Below are 19,180 nucleotides of genomic sequence, written 5' to 3'. Positions count from 1 at the left end.
TCTTAAGACACCTGATGTAGAGAACAAAAATCTTCCTATATGGAGCAACACTACATCTGGCTTATTTACATGCAGGTCAGGCTAGATTTTAAACAAACCAGGGCCACTACATTCCCTGCTACCAAAATCTGGCACAAGGGAAGACCTTCCAAAATCTCATTCTTTATGATGAGATCGCTGAGAAACAGACTCCCTGCATATGAAGCTCTTAGAAGATCTGACCATCTAGGTCCATCTACTGCATATCATCTAAAGCTGAGACCAATGATCACATTCAGCTCACCACAGAGTGCTCACCCTCACCCGAAAGGCAGAGGCTGTGGCAAAGGCTGTAGCGGCTGCGAATTTTCTAAGGTTCCAAAAAAAAAAAAATACGCTCACTCAGGTAAGTATTCTAGTGTAATACTCTAACATCATACCTGTGAAATGGTTGAAACCACCTGATGGACAAGTCAAGCTCAATACAGATGGGTGCAGCAAAGGCAACCTTGGCCCCGCAGGTGGTGGAGGATGCCAAAGGAATCAGAGTAGTGAGGTGATCAATGGCCTATTTTGAATTCTTTGGTGTTTGCTCAAATAACGTGGCTAAAGCAAAAGCTAATTCGAAATAATATGGTGCATGGGAAAAGGCTACAAAAATATTATTCCCTTAATTCCAGCTTATGTTATCCTATTTACTTTTTGGTCGATTATAAGAAGAATGACCCTTCTAAATTTGAACAAAATTTAACTTAAACTTTTAATTCTCCAGTCAATGCGAAGCTTTTATAACCACAATTAACATCTTTGCCCTAAGGCTAAATAGAAAAGCTTTCTAGTATTCACTTGTTTTGAATTCCAAATATTTTACGCACCAAGCTATTTTATTGACGATTTTCCTTAATGTCATTGCTTTGAATATAACACAATACGTTATCACCGAAGGATGTTCCGGCAGTAATGTCAAAAGCCAAATTGTACTTTCAATATTTTCATGGCCAAGGACATTCAGCTCAATTGGAGGGAGGACAGGAGCAAATGATAATGAAAAATTACTTGTACAACAGACGCATATTCACAAGGGAATAGATAAGATAAAGCTTGAAGTTTCGCTAATACTAGAGAGAGCCTACCTTAGACAACTAAACAGAGACCCAAAAAAAAAGGAGAATAACCTAAACTAATATACATACGACCTTGTTGCTAATTCCCTCGATATTTCAAACTATAATGAGGAAGAACTAAAGACTCAGAGACCCGAGTCAACTAACTAAGTTTACAGTGTCCCAACTGGATCATACAATATAACCAGTTAGCACACACTACACGCCTAGGGACTAAGGATGCTTATGAAGACCCTTTTGTTGAGAAACATGAACACGGCAAAGTTCAGAAGGCGATTCCAATGAGTAGTTAATCCGATCACTAGCTTCCTCCAATAATAATGCCATCTACTTAATCAAATTCATTCATCTACGTCGTACTGAGCTACAGTGATGGTGAGCTTTGCTGTCATTCTGTATCCCTTCCACATAAATTGGCAGTCGAATGATCTCATAGATCTCATTCAACAACACTTCTTCAGTGATGTTGTCAGTAATACTTCTCAATCAAATTCATTCATCTACGTCGTACTGAGCTAGAGTGATGGTGAGCTTTGCTGTCATTCTGTATCCCTTCCACATAAATTGGCAGTCGAATGATTTCATAGATCTCATTCAACAACACTTCTTCAGTGATGTTGTCAGTAATACTTCTCAAAACCTGAATTTTGTCGTACAGGAACCGAAATTAGTCTACTACATTGCTAACTATCTAATATATGACAAAATATGGAAAAGGTTATGTTAAAGCACAAGTCTACGTATAAAATAAATCAACCCGTGAACTTAGTATTTGCCGATAAAGCAAGTACCTTCCTGTACGTGTTGTAATCATTTGGAGTTCCTTTATCAATTCTGGTCCTCATCCACACCCATTCTTGGTTATTGGAATCCCAAGAACACTCTATTATTTTACCCGAGTAGTCTGACGTGTCAGAACTATCTGTACATAAAAGAAACCAACTTCAGAACATGCACCAGCATATAAACACCAGCGCAGGAAAAGTTACCCCCCTCCCCCAATCAAAAAAAAAAAAAAAAAGAGTTCACGGGATACAAAATAAAGTGCAGGAGAACTGCTCAGATATGCGTCTACAAGGACAGCAGATTAGACATTTCGCTGGATGTTTATATCATCACTGCTAGTATCAGTAACTCCAACCAACAAGAACCAACTATTGGAAAGACCATTTTAAAGAGCAAGAGAAGAAACAAAGCTGTTGAATTCCTGTCAAAAGCCTGAGAGGTGCACATCCTATTCTGACAAGCATGATCATGTTAATCAGAAATTCACATAAAGACAAATGTGACACCCTAAATGTGGATTATCTGGTTCACAGTCACGTGCAACAAGGAATTCCCATATCTGTGCTTCCATGTACTTTTCCTGAAAATGTAAACAATCTTCTACTGGCACTTGATCCATTGAGAACCTTACTGTAAATTCCAAATAATCCCACTAACATATCCGACCTTTTCAACTTTAGCAACTGATTCAATTTCAAGTTGTGGATGATCCACGTTCTCACTACTAAGAACCAACTATAAAAGAACAAAAAAGTTAAAAAAACAAGATTATGTGTCTTGAACTTAGTGGAAGGTTGGATTAGAAGAGGATCAGTTGTCAAACAGCAATGCTGCCTTTAGTTTAGCCACAGCGTACCAACAGAAATTTTTATCCAAAATCTTACTACTACATAGCAACTCACAAGTATCAAAAAAGGAATCTTGGCAATAGAAACAGAGCAAGTCGTGAAATAGCCTCCACTAGATCACACATTGAATGCGGGTTACTCACTCAAATACGCGAACCACATCCGATTCCTCACAAAACAGCATCCACCTAGAAGTTTTACTAAGCAATCACATGCATCCAGGTCAGGTAAAATAAACAAGACAGAACTCTTTTTTTGGTTAAGTCAATAAAACTAAACGAGCATGGGATGCAGATGATATTCGCCTCCTATATTCCCAACCAAACCCCAGATTGAGGGAAACCTTCCCGCGTGATACCACGAGAGCATAACTAATACAACAGGGGATTTCTAACCTGGGAAAACAACTCTATTCCCTTCCATCAGTTTCTTCTTCCCTCGTTCATGTAGATAAAGCAATTCACGACTGTCGACCACCTGTTTTATCACACTAATATGAGAGAATAAAGCATGATTCGTTTAACAGCTGCCATTCCACATAAACAGTGGAAGACAAATGACATTTGACAGGTCAAGGGGTAACTACAAAGCAAAAATAAGAACCAAAACGGCAAAGAGGAAATGGAAACAGCTCTAGTCACTAAGAGAGCAGAGAACACTACCTCAAACAGGAAGTCAACCGAGTTCATCTCGGGGTATTTCCACTTCAACAGACCATCATGCGTGAGAGGAACATAAGGATCTAGCCAACCCTAAAAAGGAAAGAAAACAGTAGCTGAGTGTCAAGAACCTAAAATGATTAGATTTGTACGATTTATGTCTCTTGTTTCTGTTAGCGATAAACATGTCATCTGTCAATTAAATAAATGAGGATGTGCTAGCATCTCTAATACTTCTCTGCAACACAACATAAATGGAGAAAAAAAGTTGAAAACATCTTCCAAATAGAGTTCCCCAACAAAGCAACCAAGACATACATGCCATACAACTTGGAGACATCAGATATCTGAAGTGAAGTAAAAACTTAACTCCTCCGGGGAAATCCAATACAACAATGTAACAAGAGAATATTCAGTGCAATGACTAAAGATTTGTCACTCTTTAGAACCTGAAAAATAAGACCATCTGCTTCGTGTGAAAGCTCTGGAATAAGTTCTTTGAGTACTTTTCTGACAGTAGAGAGCAGCCAAAAATTCTTCCTCCTCATCTGGCAGACGTTGAGATTTCAGCAACCACATTAGCTCGAAATAATATGATAGTTGAAAAAGTGGCTTTTATGTACTATACTCCAAAGTCGACAAAACATACCCTGAAAGGCTCACACTCGTATCTATAGTAAGGGTTTCCACTCTGGCATATATGTTGGCGTTCATGATTCCTTGGCCCGATCACTTCTTTGTCAATCATTCTCCAGCGTTCACAAAAGGGTTGCTGTAAGAAATACCAAAACAGAGAATGAGCAACATCAATGGAAAGATGATATTTGCAGAAAAAAGCAGGCAATCAAGCCAAACAGAATGGGGTGAAGTGGGTAAAGCTTAACTAGAGTGAGAAAGATAATTGAAAAGACATTTCAGATACATAGGTTTCTTGATCTCCAAGACATTTATTTCATTTAGGGGTAAGGTCTGCGTACACACTACCCTCCCCAGACCCCACACATGGGATTATACTGGGTTGTTGTAGTATACGAAAATATAATCACACCCCACAACACACAGCTGATTAAGAGAACAAGATGATCGAAAGTACACGAAACATGCTCGTGCTTTGTTTGCTCCGTGAAGTAAATATAGCCAGGATAGACAGTACAAATATGAGTACTACGTGTACATACAGTTTTACTGATAAGCATTGGACTGATGCATATCTTTCTTCCGCCCGCTTCTATTAGGGTGTTGGAGCTCTAGTTGCAGTAAACACAAAATAACTTTTTAAATTTAGCAGAAGGAGAAATTGCCGTATGACGGAGGACCCGATTAGTTTGGGATCGATTGATTGATCACCGTCTTAGGTAACCACATGGCTGAGATGCACCTCAAATACCATAAAGAAACAAAAATTCACCAACTAATCAAGGCAGTAAATGCCTCATACTAGTTGGTGACACCATAGCCAGCTGGAGCTCTCCCACATGATGAAAACAATGTAAACAAGTTCTAAGCCATTCCCAAACCAAAAGCATATTAGCATTCATCCACTTTAAAAATTCTAATGAAGCTATGTGTCCCTGCAGCTCCATTTTCTACAGAGGGCAGTCCAATATCCATTTGAGTTTCGATGCTGAAAACAACAGATTTCTCACTAACAATAGTTTAAACAAATCACCATTACTATTATCCCATAAAGGAACTAAACACCAATTAGTAGAGATAACACGCAACTTTCAAGAAATCAAGAGGTACAATACCTCTGGGACAAAAGAAGTCAAAATATCCTAATCTTCTAAAATTCACAAAGTATGATGACTTTCAACATGCCCCCAAGACTTGCGCAGCGTGTAATTTGTGGGTTAGGCACACGCCACTGGTTTGAACCCCGCCAATCAAAAGCCTGGTATTTAAGTGGAGATGGCTAGTGGTACGGGCGCATTAACTAACAAGTTCCGAACCGTGAGCCATTGGCCCTTTGGGATTTCTCAATTATCAAAATAAATACTAACATGACCTCAAGTAACATAAAAGAAAGTCATACACTTCTACCACGAAACAACATTTAGGGAGAGACAAAATGTTTTTGAAACGGACTAAAAAGGGAATAGCCCATTTTGTCAAGAAGAAAAGGAAAGTGGTAAAGCCAATACTGGTATAATTCCCGGTGATACAGAAACCAAAAGCCCCTGTAGGTAAAGCCAACATTAATTTTTCAAGAAGAAAAGGAAAGTGGTTTCCTGAGAAGAATCCAACCTCTACGATAGACACACCGTTGAGGGCCATCATATCATAAATTAGGTATCTTCTTTCTTGCTTTTGTGTGCCAGGCAAAGTATCAATTACCATCTCCCCATCAAGCAAAGTGAAGTGGTGGACCCTTTTGGCTACACCCTGGGAGAGAGAACGAGAATTTCATATGACAAATCATAAACAGAAAATATCAAACAGTGAGATATAAAAGGAGGAAAAAAAATCATAACATCCTAATAGCTGAGTGGCATACTTCATCAGTGTGTGTGCACGGAAATCTCATCTGAACCCTTCGGAAGTTGAAATGTCTATCAATTAAGAAACAACCACCCATCGTGATCAGCATCATATACCGTGTCCCATCAGCCTTCCAAGTGGCATAGTAGTAGCGCTGCCTTAACAATTGCAAGTTGTCCCTGCACATCATGACAAAGATTACCTTGTGATGAACTCTAATAGATGGGTCCTTGCTTTGTGTTGGATGCTACCAATCAATTGTTTTTTCAGAGAATATTAGCATCCATGTCCAAACCCATATGACGTTCAAATATGAAGACACATAACATTATCATCCGTGAGTAAAATTTGTACAAGACATCTAAAGAAAATACAACTACTCTAAACACATTAGATGGACAAGCTATCATGCAGAATAAAGAGAACCTCTTATTACTACCAAACAAAATGAGCAGAAAGAAGATGTACCCAAAGACCCCTATGAATTTATAGCATCAGATTTCAGGATGATGGAAAGGAATGTTAAGGCCAAGAAAATTCTTATTTGTGGCCTTGGTCCTGATGAATACAACAGGATGATATCCTGCTCAAATGCTAAAGAATTTGGGATGCTCTTCAGACGACTCATGAAGGGACAAATCAGGTGAAGAGGTCAAGAATTGAAATGCTAATGAGAAACTGAGTTATTCTCAATGAAAGGCTCAGAGCCTATTCGGGAGATGGTTACCAGATTCACCATTATCACAAATGAATTAAAGTCACTTGGGAAAGTGTTCACTTCTGAAGAACTGATTACAAAGTTTTAAGAATTCTTCCTGCTTCATGGGAAACAAAAGTCACAGCCATTCAGGAAGCCAAGGAGTTGGATAAAATTTCACTAGATGAGTTGATAGGAAACTTGAGAATCAATGGTGCACCAAAACATCCACAAGCACCTCATGGCACTGGAATTTGGAAGCATATTACAGGAGGTTGGAACAAATTTGAGGCAAATATCGGCTTCATCCTTGGAAATGAAAGGAAAATAAGGTTCTGGGAAGATGCATGGATGGGCCACACTCCTCTTAAAGATCAATTGTCTGATATCTACAGTATTTCTTCGTTGCACAATGGGGCAATTGCTGAATTTTATTCAACGCAAGGCTGGAATCTCTTTCCTAGAAGGAACTTAAATGATTGGGAAGTGGTAAGTTTATGTCTTTTGCTTCAGCTACTAGGCACCATAGCTTTGGACCACAATAAAATAGATTCTACCAGATGGAAGGGGCATTCCAAAGGTCTCTTTCCAGTCAAAAGTTGTTACAGTTTGCTGGAATCAAGTAACTACAGGGATTATTGGCCTTGGAAAAAAAATTAGTTTAGCAATGCTCCTTAGCAAGTCTCTTGCTTCTCTTGGATTGTGGCTAGGGAAGCTTTTTCACTTATTCCAACCTCCAAAAGAGGGGATTTCAGCTTTGCAGTAGGTTCCCAATGTGCGAAGAACACTACGAAGATGTTGGCCACCCCTTCTTGCATGTAGAGTTACTAGACAACTGTGGAACATGATTTTGGCAATACTTGGCATGTCGTGGACAATGCCAAAATCCATTTTGGAGCTATTGCAATGCTGTGGAACACAAGAGGGATTGCGCAAGAAATCACAAACGACTAGGAATACCATTCCTCAAGATTTGGTGGACTCTTTGGTTTGAAAGAAATAGCAGAATTTTTGAAGGCAACAGGAGAAACATACATAGCCTTAAACGAAGATGTATTTGTTTGCAAGCTTTTTGGTGCAGCCTGCTTATTGTACATGATGAAGTTGGATTTCAAGATACGATAGAGGAACTGCGCTTTTTGTAATGATGTCTTTTAGCACTGGCTTAGTGCAAGTATTCATAAAATCATTGATTACGGATCTAAAACAATCATTTATTTATTTTTGCACTCTAGAACTCATTCAATCTTAGATAAAAAATAAGGGTAGCCCAATGCACGAAGCATCCTGCGACATGTAGGATTGCAGAAGGGTCTGAATCCCGAAGGGGTGTGATCGTTTAAAAATAAATGAACAAAATTTATTAAGCTATTAAAATTGAAAAAAGAGCATGACAAGTTGTTTTAATGATGCCGATTAGCAACCTTTGTGAGAGTAAACTAACATGTAGACATTCAATTTTTACCCTCCCTTTTTCGCAAAAAGAAAAATCATTCCGGAGAACAGAAACCCAAATTCTGTAATCCAAAGATCCTTGTTTAAGGTCGCGTGGATTCTCGAGGTCTCTGGTTGAGCGGGTAGTTAAAAGTAAAATACATTTGTCGGAGAGATATGGTTTCATTTGCTTACTTGCGAATTCGATTTGCCAAATCCATGGGTTTGCTTTGTTAGCACTTAGCAGAATTAGTTTTGCATTCCGCTGGTTTACATTGAAGAGCAAAGATCTAGTTAATAGAAGTTTGGGGGGTGGGGGACAAGAACCTATGTTGAAAGAGACAAGGCTAAAAAGGGAGCTACTGCATTCCACTTGTCAAGTTAAGTTAGTGTCATACAAATTTTGTTGGTTGTGTGAGTCAAAATAAAATTCTCTGCAAGTAACGGAATTCACACTTACAAATACAGTCTTCAGCTTGATATGCCAACTGGAAATTCTTAAGTATTAGGTACACCTCCTAAACTAAAAATCTACTTGAAGAGACGTAATGTTTGAGCATATACCATATTGGTCAGAAATATATGGCTATTGCTCGCATCCGCATGATGAAAGAGGTCCGAAATATTACTGCCACTATCCAAATGTTAAAGACAATCAACATGTTACATCACATAGCAAGATTTCTATCATCATTTCAGCACCATCCAGGAAATGTAGATAAATGTCATGTATCAGGAATGGATTTTATGTACAATATTCTCTCTTTTTTATAATAATTACTTTTTTGTAGTTCCTACTTTCTATTCAGATTTAGGTGGACCAAAGTGTGAGGATTTACTTGTTCTTTACAATCAATGGGTGAACAGAGGCTTCTTGTATGCATGGCTAAACACAAAATGCTAGACATAAGGTGACACATGACTATTAAAGCAAAAACATATAACAAAGTTACAGATTCCTGAATAATGACTCGAATCAAACCTGTTAAGAGAGACTGGATGTGAGCCAGGAAAATGCGTGCCTCTGCCCTGAAAGACAAATACAAAAGGACTTAAGAGTTAGAATAGAACAGAACAGAACAGAGATCACTACTTTGCAGAAATCACAACTGCACAACAGGAAGTGAGTCCATAGCAAGACCAAAAAATATAGAATGCGCATAAACAGAACTGTATACAGATTCCATCCAACTATAAAAGAAAGACACCAAATGAACCGACCACAAAATTCATACCCTTGGGGCCATTTTCAGTGCTTGATAACAGAACTGTCGCAAATCACCTTGCTGATCTTGTGGGACTGCATCACCCAGGATGTCATCATTTGACAATGATATTTGTGTTTCGCGATTATCCTGAAAAGGTAGAAAATGAGTTATGAGGAAATTCTAAAAGCTCTGTAAGGATAAACCTTACTGCAAGCCCGAAGTATAGATGCCAAAACTCCAACATGTTGGTACAGAGATGTAATCACGAGGAGCTATAATCGTGATATCAGCATTATCATGCTGAGATCTATACTCCTAGTTTGACCAGCATCGTTTGAATAGATTATTACATAAAGTTTTACTGAAAATTGTTTGTTTTAGACAAATTCGGCAAGTGCCAAGTGGAACAGCTAGCTGGTAAGATGTCAAATCAAATTTTAAGTAATGTAAGTTTTATTATTTCATATTTTGAATTTTTGGACAGAGAAAGACTTTTCATTTAATGAAGGAGGCCATGTTTCCCGGGACAGAACAAAAGAAAAGCAAAATCTGGTTTCTCAGCATGGAGAGAGTAGTAGATTAGGCCAGATCAAGAAAGAACTAGTTGTTGTACTAAAAGAACAGCATGATTTCACATCCAGAATGCGGGGTGTAATTTATAATCAAGATTGATTATAGTTGCAGCATGCCAAAGACCTCCTCCTCACTTAAATACACTCCTCGCAACCCCCCCCCCAAAACAAAGCACCTCCTTCTCTCCTGGCCCAGCCCACACCCTGTTCTCTACTCCAGCAGGCCCACCTCTCTTGCTCAACTCTCTGGCCCTCGCAGTCAAAGTTTGCCTTTTGGGAATCTAAACTTTTAAACAGCAAAAGGTGAATCAAATCGTGCACCGAAAAATATATATAGTTGAATGTCTGCCCACACTCTTTCTTCTATGAATATGATCCTAAAATTTAACCATTCTGCAACCATTTTGGTAGGAAGCACCCAAAGATTAAAGCTTAAAAGAAGAGGGCAGTGGTGCTTGCATATAAACACCAAAATGTACTTTCCCTGTGAAAGATTAGAGAAAAGGGAGGACTAACCTCATTTATGTTTTAGAAGGTCAGCAAATATGACACTATTTGGATGTGCATTCTTCCAATTTCTCATCCGAAACACTCTTTACCAAGCTGAAATGCTTTTTCTAAGTTCTAAGCTATGTTTGGATCCTTCAAAATTCCGCCGCATCGGTTACGGATCTTCCAAAGATGCATAACTTTTGGAGGACCCGACACACACCTAGTGGCATTTTGGAGGATCCGAGCAACATAGATTCTAAGCAAAGTTAGATCTCTTCTACCACTTTTTAGCACCTTGTCAAGCTTTTAAGAAAACTAGATATCTTCTTGAGCAAGTCTTCCTTTAATTAGAAGGACAATGAATAGGGAACAGCATGCTTGTTCAAAAAAGGAAAAGCTTGTTCAAAAATGAATAGCTAACAGCATGAAGGCACAAAAGCTAAAAATGCAAATAAGAAATATAGCAATATACTGAGTTCAGAGGAACTATATGACAAATCCCTCTATCTGACAAGAACCAACAATCCTCATCCTCCTCCTCCTTCCATTTTTTCTAGTAGAAAATCTTTACGTCACATTTAGGCACTCATGTTGGACAAGAAGAAGAAAATGGAAGGTATGAACAAAAATTTCTTAAGCATTAACTTTTGCGTACTTATCTCAGACTTAATTAAATGGATAGATAAAGGAGTATCAGAGATCATTTTTCTATTATCATTCCAATGAAAGTGGGTGGAATAGAGAAAATTACATAGGAGTCAGATCCTGACCTAAAACTAGTTTGAGATTGAAGCATAGTTGATTGATTGATAGTATCAGGATCCTAAGGAAAAGAAGTTGTCACTCTAAGAATACCATATCAATATTTGCTGGTTCAAATTTTACCGAGGCAAAAAGAAGGCATACTCAATATTAAGACCAGACATGGAAGGCATCTCAAGTTTGACGGAAGGAGACTCATATAAGGTGGCTGAAGTAGCCTTGATAAGCAATCAGGCTTAATGGCCAGATGATGCCTCTTAAGAAGCTTCGGCAGATTGCATCCCAAGTATTGCAAGGTCATAAATTCAAGAGTCTCTCATTTACAAGTTCTGCTGGCAAAAAGACTCGGGAATGTCATAAAATTCGTGGTTTTCAAAATCAAGCTTAATATTGCACTCAAAATCAGAATTCATAGCTTTCTCACCATAAAAGTATCAGAAAGAGATGGGTTTCACATTCTAATGTTGAGAGCCACTAGAATGGTAGAAATAGCTCAGTGTTTACATTCAAATTAAAACAGTCCTGGTGCAAAACCGAAGCTTAAGATTTCAGCAGAGAGGGAATCAACCAAACACTTCACCCATGAATAAAGTGCGAAGAATCAAGGGGAACGTTTTCTTCAGAAACACATACAGGCAACAAAATCGCAGGACCTCCATCATCATCGATATCCGGCATAGCATCGCCATTCAAATCAAGATCAGAAGACCTTTTCCACTCAGGTGTTACAGGGCAAACAACCATTTCAGGTTTTTCCTCATGATAAAAGGCATATAAAGCATCAATATAGTCTGGCTTATAGATCCCAGGAGGGCGAGCATCAGCAAAAATTTTGATTGCCTGCATAAAAATACTCTCATTATTCAGAGATGTGGTGTAATTAGAGGAAATAATTATTCAGTATAGCAAAATTCCTTACCTGAGTGACAGATATCGGCAGCGTACGCATAAGAAAATGAATGATCATGAACCCAGTGCGATTAAACCCATGTGTGCAATGCACAAGAATATACTTCTTCACATCTTTCTGACGGACAAGAAATTGTGAAACCTGATAGAACATAAATGTTAGAATCTGATTCCTTTCAGTAGCAAATGGCATTCAATGAGGATGTGAAATAGTTACCTCTCTTCACTTAAACAGAATAATACTCAGATGACTGTGTGCTTCTCATCTATGCAGTGATTCCTAATGCTTATAAAACCTAACTAGAAGTTAACAGAACACCTTTCCTATATTCTAATAGTATTCTTTTTTATCTGAGACAAATTCTGACTAAATACAGTTTTCATTGCAAAGACAGTATTCCCGCAACTTATGCACTAAATACCCAAAAGGCTCTTATCTCAAGGATGTTCAAGTTACTCAAGCTTTGATTATTCTCTCTTTCCTTTTTTTCTTTTTTTCCTTTTTTGGGGGATGGTTGAGACAGAAGCGTGCGAATTGGGATAACCCAAGGAGGACATGCAGGCATCAAACAATGCTCCTTTTCCTATTAATAAGAGTATGTCACTGTGCACTAAGCTCTTGCTATGTACGGGGTCTAGGAAATGGCCGGACCACATTCGGTCTACAATGTGCAGCATTACCTTGCATTTCTGTAAGATTTGTTTCTACGGCTTGAACACGTGACCTCCTGGTCACACTGACACAGCAACAACTCTTACAGTTTCCCAAGGCTCCCCTTTCAAAGAATAGAGTACATCTATAATGTAACATAGACATTTAAATGACATCTACCTTACCTTTCTCGAAACAGCTCTTTTTTCTATTCTCGAAAAAATTACATACTAACTACGACATGTGCTCTCCCCACTTGATTAACAAACAACAGATGTTAATAATCGCACCAAGTGTAACATGTCACAATAAATATGTAACAGAGAGAGCAAGAGCCGACCTAACCAGGGATGATAAAGGTATATAATTACTTCTACCTGGTAAGTAATGCAAGCAAGCTCATCCTCACACAAAAATTCAAGTAAAACTGCAACTAAAAATATATACTTACCTCATAGACAAATAAATGGCAAGACTCATTGTCAGGTACAGCATCACGGCCTTTGCATGGAATCTAATACACATGAAGAGTTAAAAAATCAGAACCACCATAATTCAAGGAGAAATAATACTCCCCCACCACCTATTTGCTTCCATGACGTTATTACCATGTACCAACCTTTACATGTTTGATGTCTTCTTTCCTCCATTCTGACGATGAATAGTATCGCGTTGTATTTGTGAGATCAATCACCATACCAAGCTGAAAATTTTAACATGTAAAGAGTCAGTTGTAGCCTATGCACATGCTTTGACGTCAAGGCAACCAAAAACAACTAAGGAGTCAAAAAATTGAGAAGGCATCTAGTGATTCTATCATACTAAGTGGCAATACAAAAGAGAATATAAGCCTCCTGTTAGATATAAAACATCTCCAGGTCATTATATTTTATCAAAGACATAAAACATCTCTAAGACAACAACTAATAAGCAGCAGATTGTTTTCAAATTAACTGCACTGCCAACAATGTAACAAGAAATGCCTCAAACAGCAATACAATTTCTCCTCATAAAACCTTCTAGGACTCGGACATTTTCAAGATAAAATCCACGCCAAGGGGATGAACAAGGACCCATATTCAGGTTAACACGCTCACCTTTCTTCCCAAAACTTTCTGTTGGTGGAGGACTTGCCTCAACGAGTATCTTTTGCCAGGAAGAACACAGTAGTTGAAAGTTTCATCGAGAGGAACCTTTGAAGGAATAATGCGACCTATCTCCCGCCCAGATGCAGGACAATCCAACCAACCTGCATCCGCAATCCGCAAGATAAATGATGTAATATTACTAAGGGAAGTCAAGAAGGAGGAAACAGCGAGAGAAACAAGAACCTATGTTGAAATAAATAGCAACCTAAAGATACATAGATGACAAAGAAAAAAAAGGACTATACAGAGGGAAGCAGGAATCAACTGCGACTAATACAAGTCATCCACAGACACAGAGAAAGAGATAGAGAGATAGTGCGATAGAGAGAGAAAGAGAGTAAACATGCATGACAGCTCTTATACAACTAGCACTCTAGGAAAAACCCAGTAACCTGGAGGAAGTCTGCTGCTAGGCTTCTGTGTCTTTGTCAGATAAATCTCATCTTGCATTCGTGGCTGAGATGGATATGTTGGTCTATCATCTGGACGGTGTCTTTTAAGTCTTTGAATCCTTTCCTCCCGCTCCTAAAACAAATAGCATTTAGAAAGAGGGCATGGAAACTACAAAAACAAAAATCAAGTCTCCACAATATTAAGATTCACAAGAACATACCCCATCTATGGGTACTTACTCCCCTGTCGCCTATCCCTTCCCACTGCCACAGAAAGAAGCAAATCCTATTTCTTTAACTCCCAACCCCCACCGCCAACAAGATTGGTGGAAGGAGGTACAGCGTGTTGGCACCAAAAATGTTCCCATTAGATCAGTCAGATAGCTGACTTGAAGATGACCAAATTACCAACAAAATGCAGAATTTCCCGTTAATCAAAGGATAATCTACTCAACAACCTAAATGACTTCCCCCTTCCATACTTTTTGCTGAACCCCAAACTGCTTGCTTGGCAAACCAGGGGGTAAAAAAGGAAATCAATTACCAAAAGAATCTAAAATAAGATAATCCACGCTCTTCATACCTAAGGCCCCATCCAAGAATCTTGAGCCAACATATAAGAGTTCAGATTAACATGTTCTGCACTTGCGAACTGACGTAGCTTCAACACCGGTATACCAGTAAGACTACAGCAGCTTCAGGTTAAAAATCAGTGTAGACAACTCAAGCTCCTGGATTGTGCTAAGCTTAAGTGTGGTTTGCTTTGGAGACAAGTTATGCGGGGAAAAGTAATGTTGGGATAGGTAATGCATGGATTGTTTATGTGGGGAATAGTAATGCAGGGATTGTTATGTGGTGAATAAAATCGAAAGAATTATTGTACAGTGATTAATAATAATGAAGAGATTATTGTTATACAGGAACTACTTACTTTAAGGGTACTTTTGTCTTTAAATGGTCTAATCCACACATTGCTCATACAAGAATTCTTATTCCACATTCTACTCTGCATAGAATATTAGAATAATACATAGATTTTCGCATAACTTATGCAAGTATTACAGTGTTGTTAAAAGCGAAAAGCGTCAGAAAAGGCTCCAGTTCTATCAGGGCTTTAAGGACAAAGCACAATTGAAGTGTGAGCTTCAGTTAAAAAGGCACAACAAAGGGAAAAAATACACATGTAATGCAAGAAAAAAAAACTACTTCATCCATAATGATTTCCTTAACAATTAACATATCCTGTTGTCAATTAGTTTAACTGCTTGGAACAGCTCTATCCAAGACAGAATTATGGGCAATGAGGCGCACAGCTTGGTGCTTTTGCCTTCACCGGGGCATAGCCTAATGAGGCGAAGCGCTTACATTGAGATTCTCCAAGGTTCAGCTCTTAAGTGCGCCTCAAATGAGCCTTTGACAATATAAAAGTATTATTTATAAGATGATACGAAATTGCAACCAACCGATTATAAAAATTTAATGAGGAGATTAATTCTCCTCATTCAAGCAACCAAAGAAGGTACTGGTTATGCTGAATTTGGTGAAGAGATTAATTCTCCAATTCAAGTAACCAAATGTGGCTCTAAGGGATAAGGAAAATCCAACACTTAGACATATTCAAACAAAGAAAATTCAACACTTGGGATGCTTTCTCAAGTAACTTTCCATCTGTTTGAAAATATGCCTAAAAATAGTAGTCTCCAAACTTGCCTGAAAGACAGTTTTAGAAAGCTTTAAGCTGGCTATTACTCTGCTGAAGACAAGCAGCAAAGAAACATCAACAAAAAGGAGACAAGTATCGAACAAAGAGCCAAAATAAAATAAAATAAAGAACCAAGTTCAAGTAACAGTACAGCTCAATAGTTGATATAGCAAGTAGTAGAGACAGAGACGTACCCGTCGTGAAATCTCAACAGCACTCGCAACATAATCTGCATGTTCATGGCTATGTTTCACAATGAATTCTTCTGGTTCATCTTCTAATTGTTGTCCAAAAATCTCTTCGTCATCCTCTGGATGAGGCAAGGCATTCAGATCCATGCAGACAATTCAAGGCTCACCACAAAGCATATGTCAAGGTGCCTATAAGCATTTATTAGGACCACAAGGAAGCCATCACAATTATGTTCCTACAACAAATAAGACGTAAATCAAAATATCCAACAACATGGCCAAAAAGAAAGCTGATATTCTTAAGCGATAACCGGGAGTAGAGGCGGATCCATGATTTTAAGCTTATGGGTTTGGGATTCTAGCTCTTTTAAGTTACTGGGTTCTAAAATAATAATTTGTATATATTTCATGAATTTCACAAGACAAATACAGAGTCTGCTCAAAAGCTACTGGGTTCGACCGAACCCGTAAGCGTAAGGTTAGCTCCGCCCCTGACCGGGAGGGCTGAATTTATTCAAGTTTCCATATAGCATCATTCAAGTTTTAAAAGTTAATGTAAGCAAACAAAGATCATAAATTCGGATACCAGAAAGAAATACATCAATGTATTGGGTACAAAAGGAAACGATACTGCTGTAGAGATGATATGAAACAGAATAACAATTGAATCAGAGTAAAAAATACAACCGAAACAATACTGGAGTCGAGATGACATGAAACAGAATAACAATTGAGTCGAGTCAAAGAATACAACCCTTTTTAGTGCTAGAGAACTAGAGAGAAAAGAAACATATCAACCCAAAAAGGAACAAAAAAGTCATAGTACTTTCCTACAACGCCGTTATTTGGTTTTCATTTGGGGTTTCCAATACACAACATGGTCACTTTTGAAGGAACGAGGTTGTTTATGAATGACCGTAGATGTGAAGTGACAAGGCAAATAAAGGTAATATTTTATTTTGATGACTGTGGTATCCAGGCTAGTTGGATACACCTCGACTAATTTCATGGTGTACCTGCTCCAGTACAAGTATCGGGAAACTCTATCCACCAAGACCTGGACAGATAGAAAGAAATCACCTAGTAATTTTACCTTTGCTGGGATTTGAACTCGAGACCTCATGGTTATCAACCCACTTCATTGTTCACTAGGCCACACCCTTGAATTCCAAAAAAGGATAATTATGTCTACATGAGCAAAACCATCCATGAAAGAGGAACTAAAGCGTAAATATAATTTTGAGAACTCGAGGAACTGACCGAACCTCGAACGATAAGGGAGGTCCATGAAATTAACCGTTTGAGACAATACGCACATGATATTGTTCATGTACACACTATCCTCCACAGACCCCACTTGTGGGATTACACTGAGTTTGTTGTTGTTGTATCGTTCACGAGTTATGGGTTTACCTTATGGTCCCATCCAGAGTTCACATTTAACTTTGTTGCTTCGGACACCGATGCATAAACACGTAAAAAATATAAAAAATTCCAAATATTACGAAGTTGAAACTTTTTTTTTTTGGAGGAAGAGAAAATAGGCATTCATTTGGCCGGAAGTTGAACATTTTTTCATAACTGAGAAATCTCGAAGGCCAAGAGCATAGTTCAAAACTCAGTAGATATTGGACCCATCCCTCTACACTTCACCACTTAAATATCAGGCCTCTATCTACGGGAAGGTTGGAACTCATGATGCGGGCCTAATTCATACATCACACTACACCCTTACCGCATTGAAAAGAGTGAAGAGTTAGTTGAATAACAAAATACAATTAATATGAATGGCTATATCTTTATAACAGCTTGATCTTTCACAAAAGGAAAGTTCGGCATGTAAAGAATGGGTCAAGTGAACCAAAGGGGACAAGATAGGATAGTGAAGACACTAAAGGCCTTCACTTATCAAACTGAAAATCTAATGAGGGGTTGAGGAAGTACTTCTAAAAGAACTGTTTTCCTAATGATCCGAAATAAAAGTTCATCAAAAGTGAGATGCTTAACGATCAAATGAAATAATAATGAGGGATTGAAGAACTATTACTCTAAAGAACTGTGTTACTTATGATCCAAAAAATAAAAGTTCATTAAAAGTGAAAAACATCTGAGGTAATAAGAGAAAAAAAAGTAAAAAAGGAGCTTTTTTACTCTCAGAACGGGTATTGCCTTCAAGCAAATTTATTGCATCTTTTTTACTCCTCTATTCCTCGTCTCGTTCCCACCTTACCTGACCCTTCTCTCTCATGGATGCAGTCTAGACAAAAATCTTCAGGAATATAAATACTACTATCATGTTATATTATCTACCAAATTAAGCCGTCAATTAATCATTACATTTTAAAATTTGAGATATAAGCCGTCAACTACAAAAAGAGCTCAAACCTTGAGGGAAACCAATTGCATTAACTCAGCTTGAAACCAGAGGAAAATTCCCTTTACCGTACAGCTAACTCAAAAACCCTACAATTAAGTAGAAATTTTACAAACTCAAAACCCTAGAAAAAGAAACCAAACTGCGGTATTGTGAGAGCGAGAGATCAGACAAATTTAAGGCTCAAAACAAAGACAATGATTACCGATTGCAAAGAATTGAAAGTAAATGGATGATTGATTGAAAACAGAGAGATACGAGAAGAGACAGAGGCAAAAGCACTGTTTTACTCCTATAAAATCCTAACAAAATAGTTTTCTGCTGATTATTTGCTATAATTTTTAGGGAATTTTCTTAATTATTTGCATTCCTATGCTTGTTTAATTTTTATTTAAATTATAAATAAAAAATACCAAAATATTATGCATTGCATTTAGGATTTATTTTTATATTTTTAAAATTAATCAGTAATTATTTGCTTTATAAAAATTTAAAAATCACAAAAATAACTTATTTTTACATTTTTGTTGTTTTATTTTAGTTTATTGATTTTTCTCTTTTAATTTAGAATTAATGTGATGTTTACAATTTTATAATAGGTTAATTAGTTAATTTCACATTTTTTTAGATAATTTAGGATTTTTTTTAATTGTAAAAATTTTTAATTTAAAAAAAAGAGAGAGGAAAAAAAGAAAGAAAAGAAAGGAATTTAAAATAAAAGAAGAGGAATACACGAGTATTAATTGGACCCATTTTTAATCTCCCAAATC

The 19,180-nt window shown here is 37.7% G+C and overlaps 1 protein-coding gene across 10 annotated transcripts; it reads right to left on the bottom strand.

Moving 5' to 3' along the window:
• Positions 1–1,018: 1,018 nt before the first annotated feature.
• On the bottom strand, positions 1,019–18,719 carry LOC104210587 (uncharacterized). 10 transcript variants are annotated; one of them, XM_009759518.2, is made up of 20 exons: positions 18,616–18,719; positions 18,422–18,499; positions 17,130–17,196; positions 16,040–16,272; positions 14,144–14,276; positions 13,701–13,852; positions 13,223–13,306; positions 13,055–13,117; positions 11,962–12,093; positions 11,676–11,882; positions 9,244–9,363; positions 8,991–9,037; positions 5,894–6,056; positions 5,644–5,781; positions 4,046–4,168; positions 3,846–3,944; positions 3,400–3,489; positions 3,133–3,214; positions 1,895–2,025; positions 1,019–1,743 (listed from the first exon to the last, which is right to left on the bottom strand). In XM_009759518.2, exons 4-20 carry the CDS (start codon positions 16,181–16,183, stop codon positions 1,600–1,602), a joined length of 2,052 nt encoding a protein of 683 aa, XP_009757820.1. In that variant the 5' UTR covers positions 16,184–16,272; positions 17,130–17,196; positions 18,422–18,499; positions 18,616–18,719; the 3' UTR covers positions 1,019–1,599. The 10 variants fall into 10 exon arrangements, 9 of the variants coding, with proteins under 9 accessions (XP_009757820.1, XP_009757825.1, XP_009757819.1 ...); XM_009759523.2 differs by having other exon boundaries at positions 16,040–16,225; XM_009759517.2 differs by lacking the exon at positions 17,130–17,196.
• Positions 18,720–19,180: the final 461 nt, after the last annotated feature.

The sequence above is a fragment of the Nicotiana sylvestris genome, chromosome 10, assembly GCF_000393655.2.
Source record: "Nicotiana sylvestris chromosome 10, ASM39365v2, whole genome shotgun sequence".
Taxonomy (NCBI): Eukaryota; Viridiplantae; Streptophyta; class Magnoliopsida; order Solanales; family Solanaceae; genus Nicotiana; species Nicotiana sylvestris.
Note: the sequence above shows the minus strand (reverse complement) of the source record. Positions and strands in the feature narration are given on the sequence as shown.

Bases quoted from the DNA above. Each gene is read 5' to 3' on its own strand.
- LOC104210587 (XM_009759518.2), bottom strand. From the start codon at position 16,183: ATGGATCTGAATGCCTTGCCTCATCCAGAGGATGACGAAGAGATTTTT. The intron at 5,782-5,893 runs GTATGCCACTCA...TCTCTCTCCCAG, and splicing joins CGTGCACACACACTGATGAA to GGTGTAGCCAAAAGGGTCCA. The intron at 3,945-4,045 runs GTATGTTTTGTC...AACGTCTGCCAG, and splicing joins ACGAGTGTGAGCCTTTCAGG to ATGAGGAGGAAGAATTTTTG.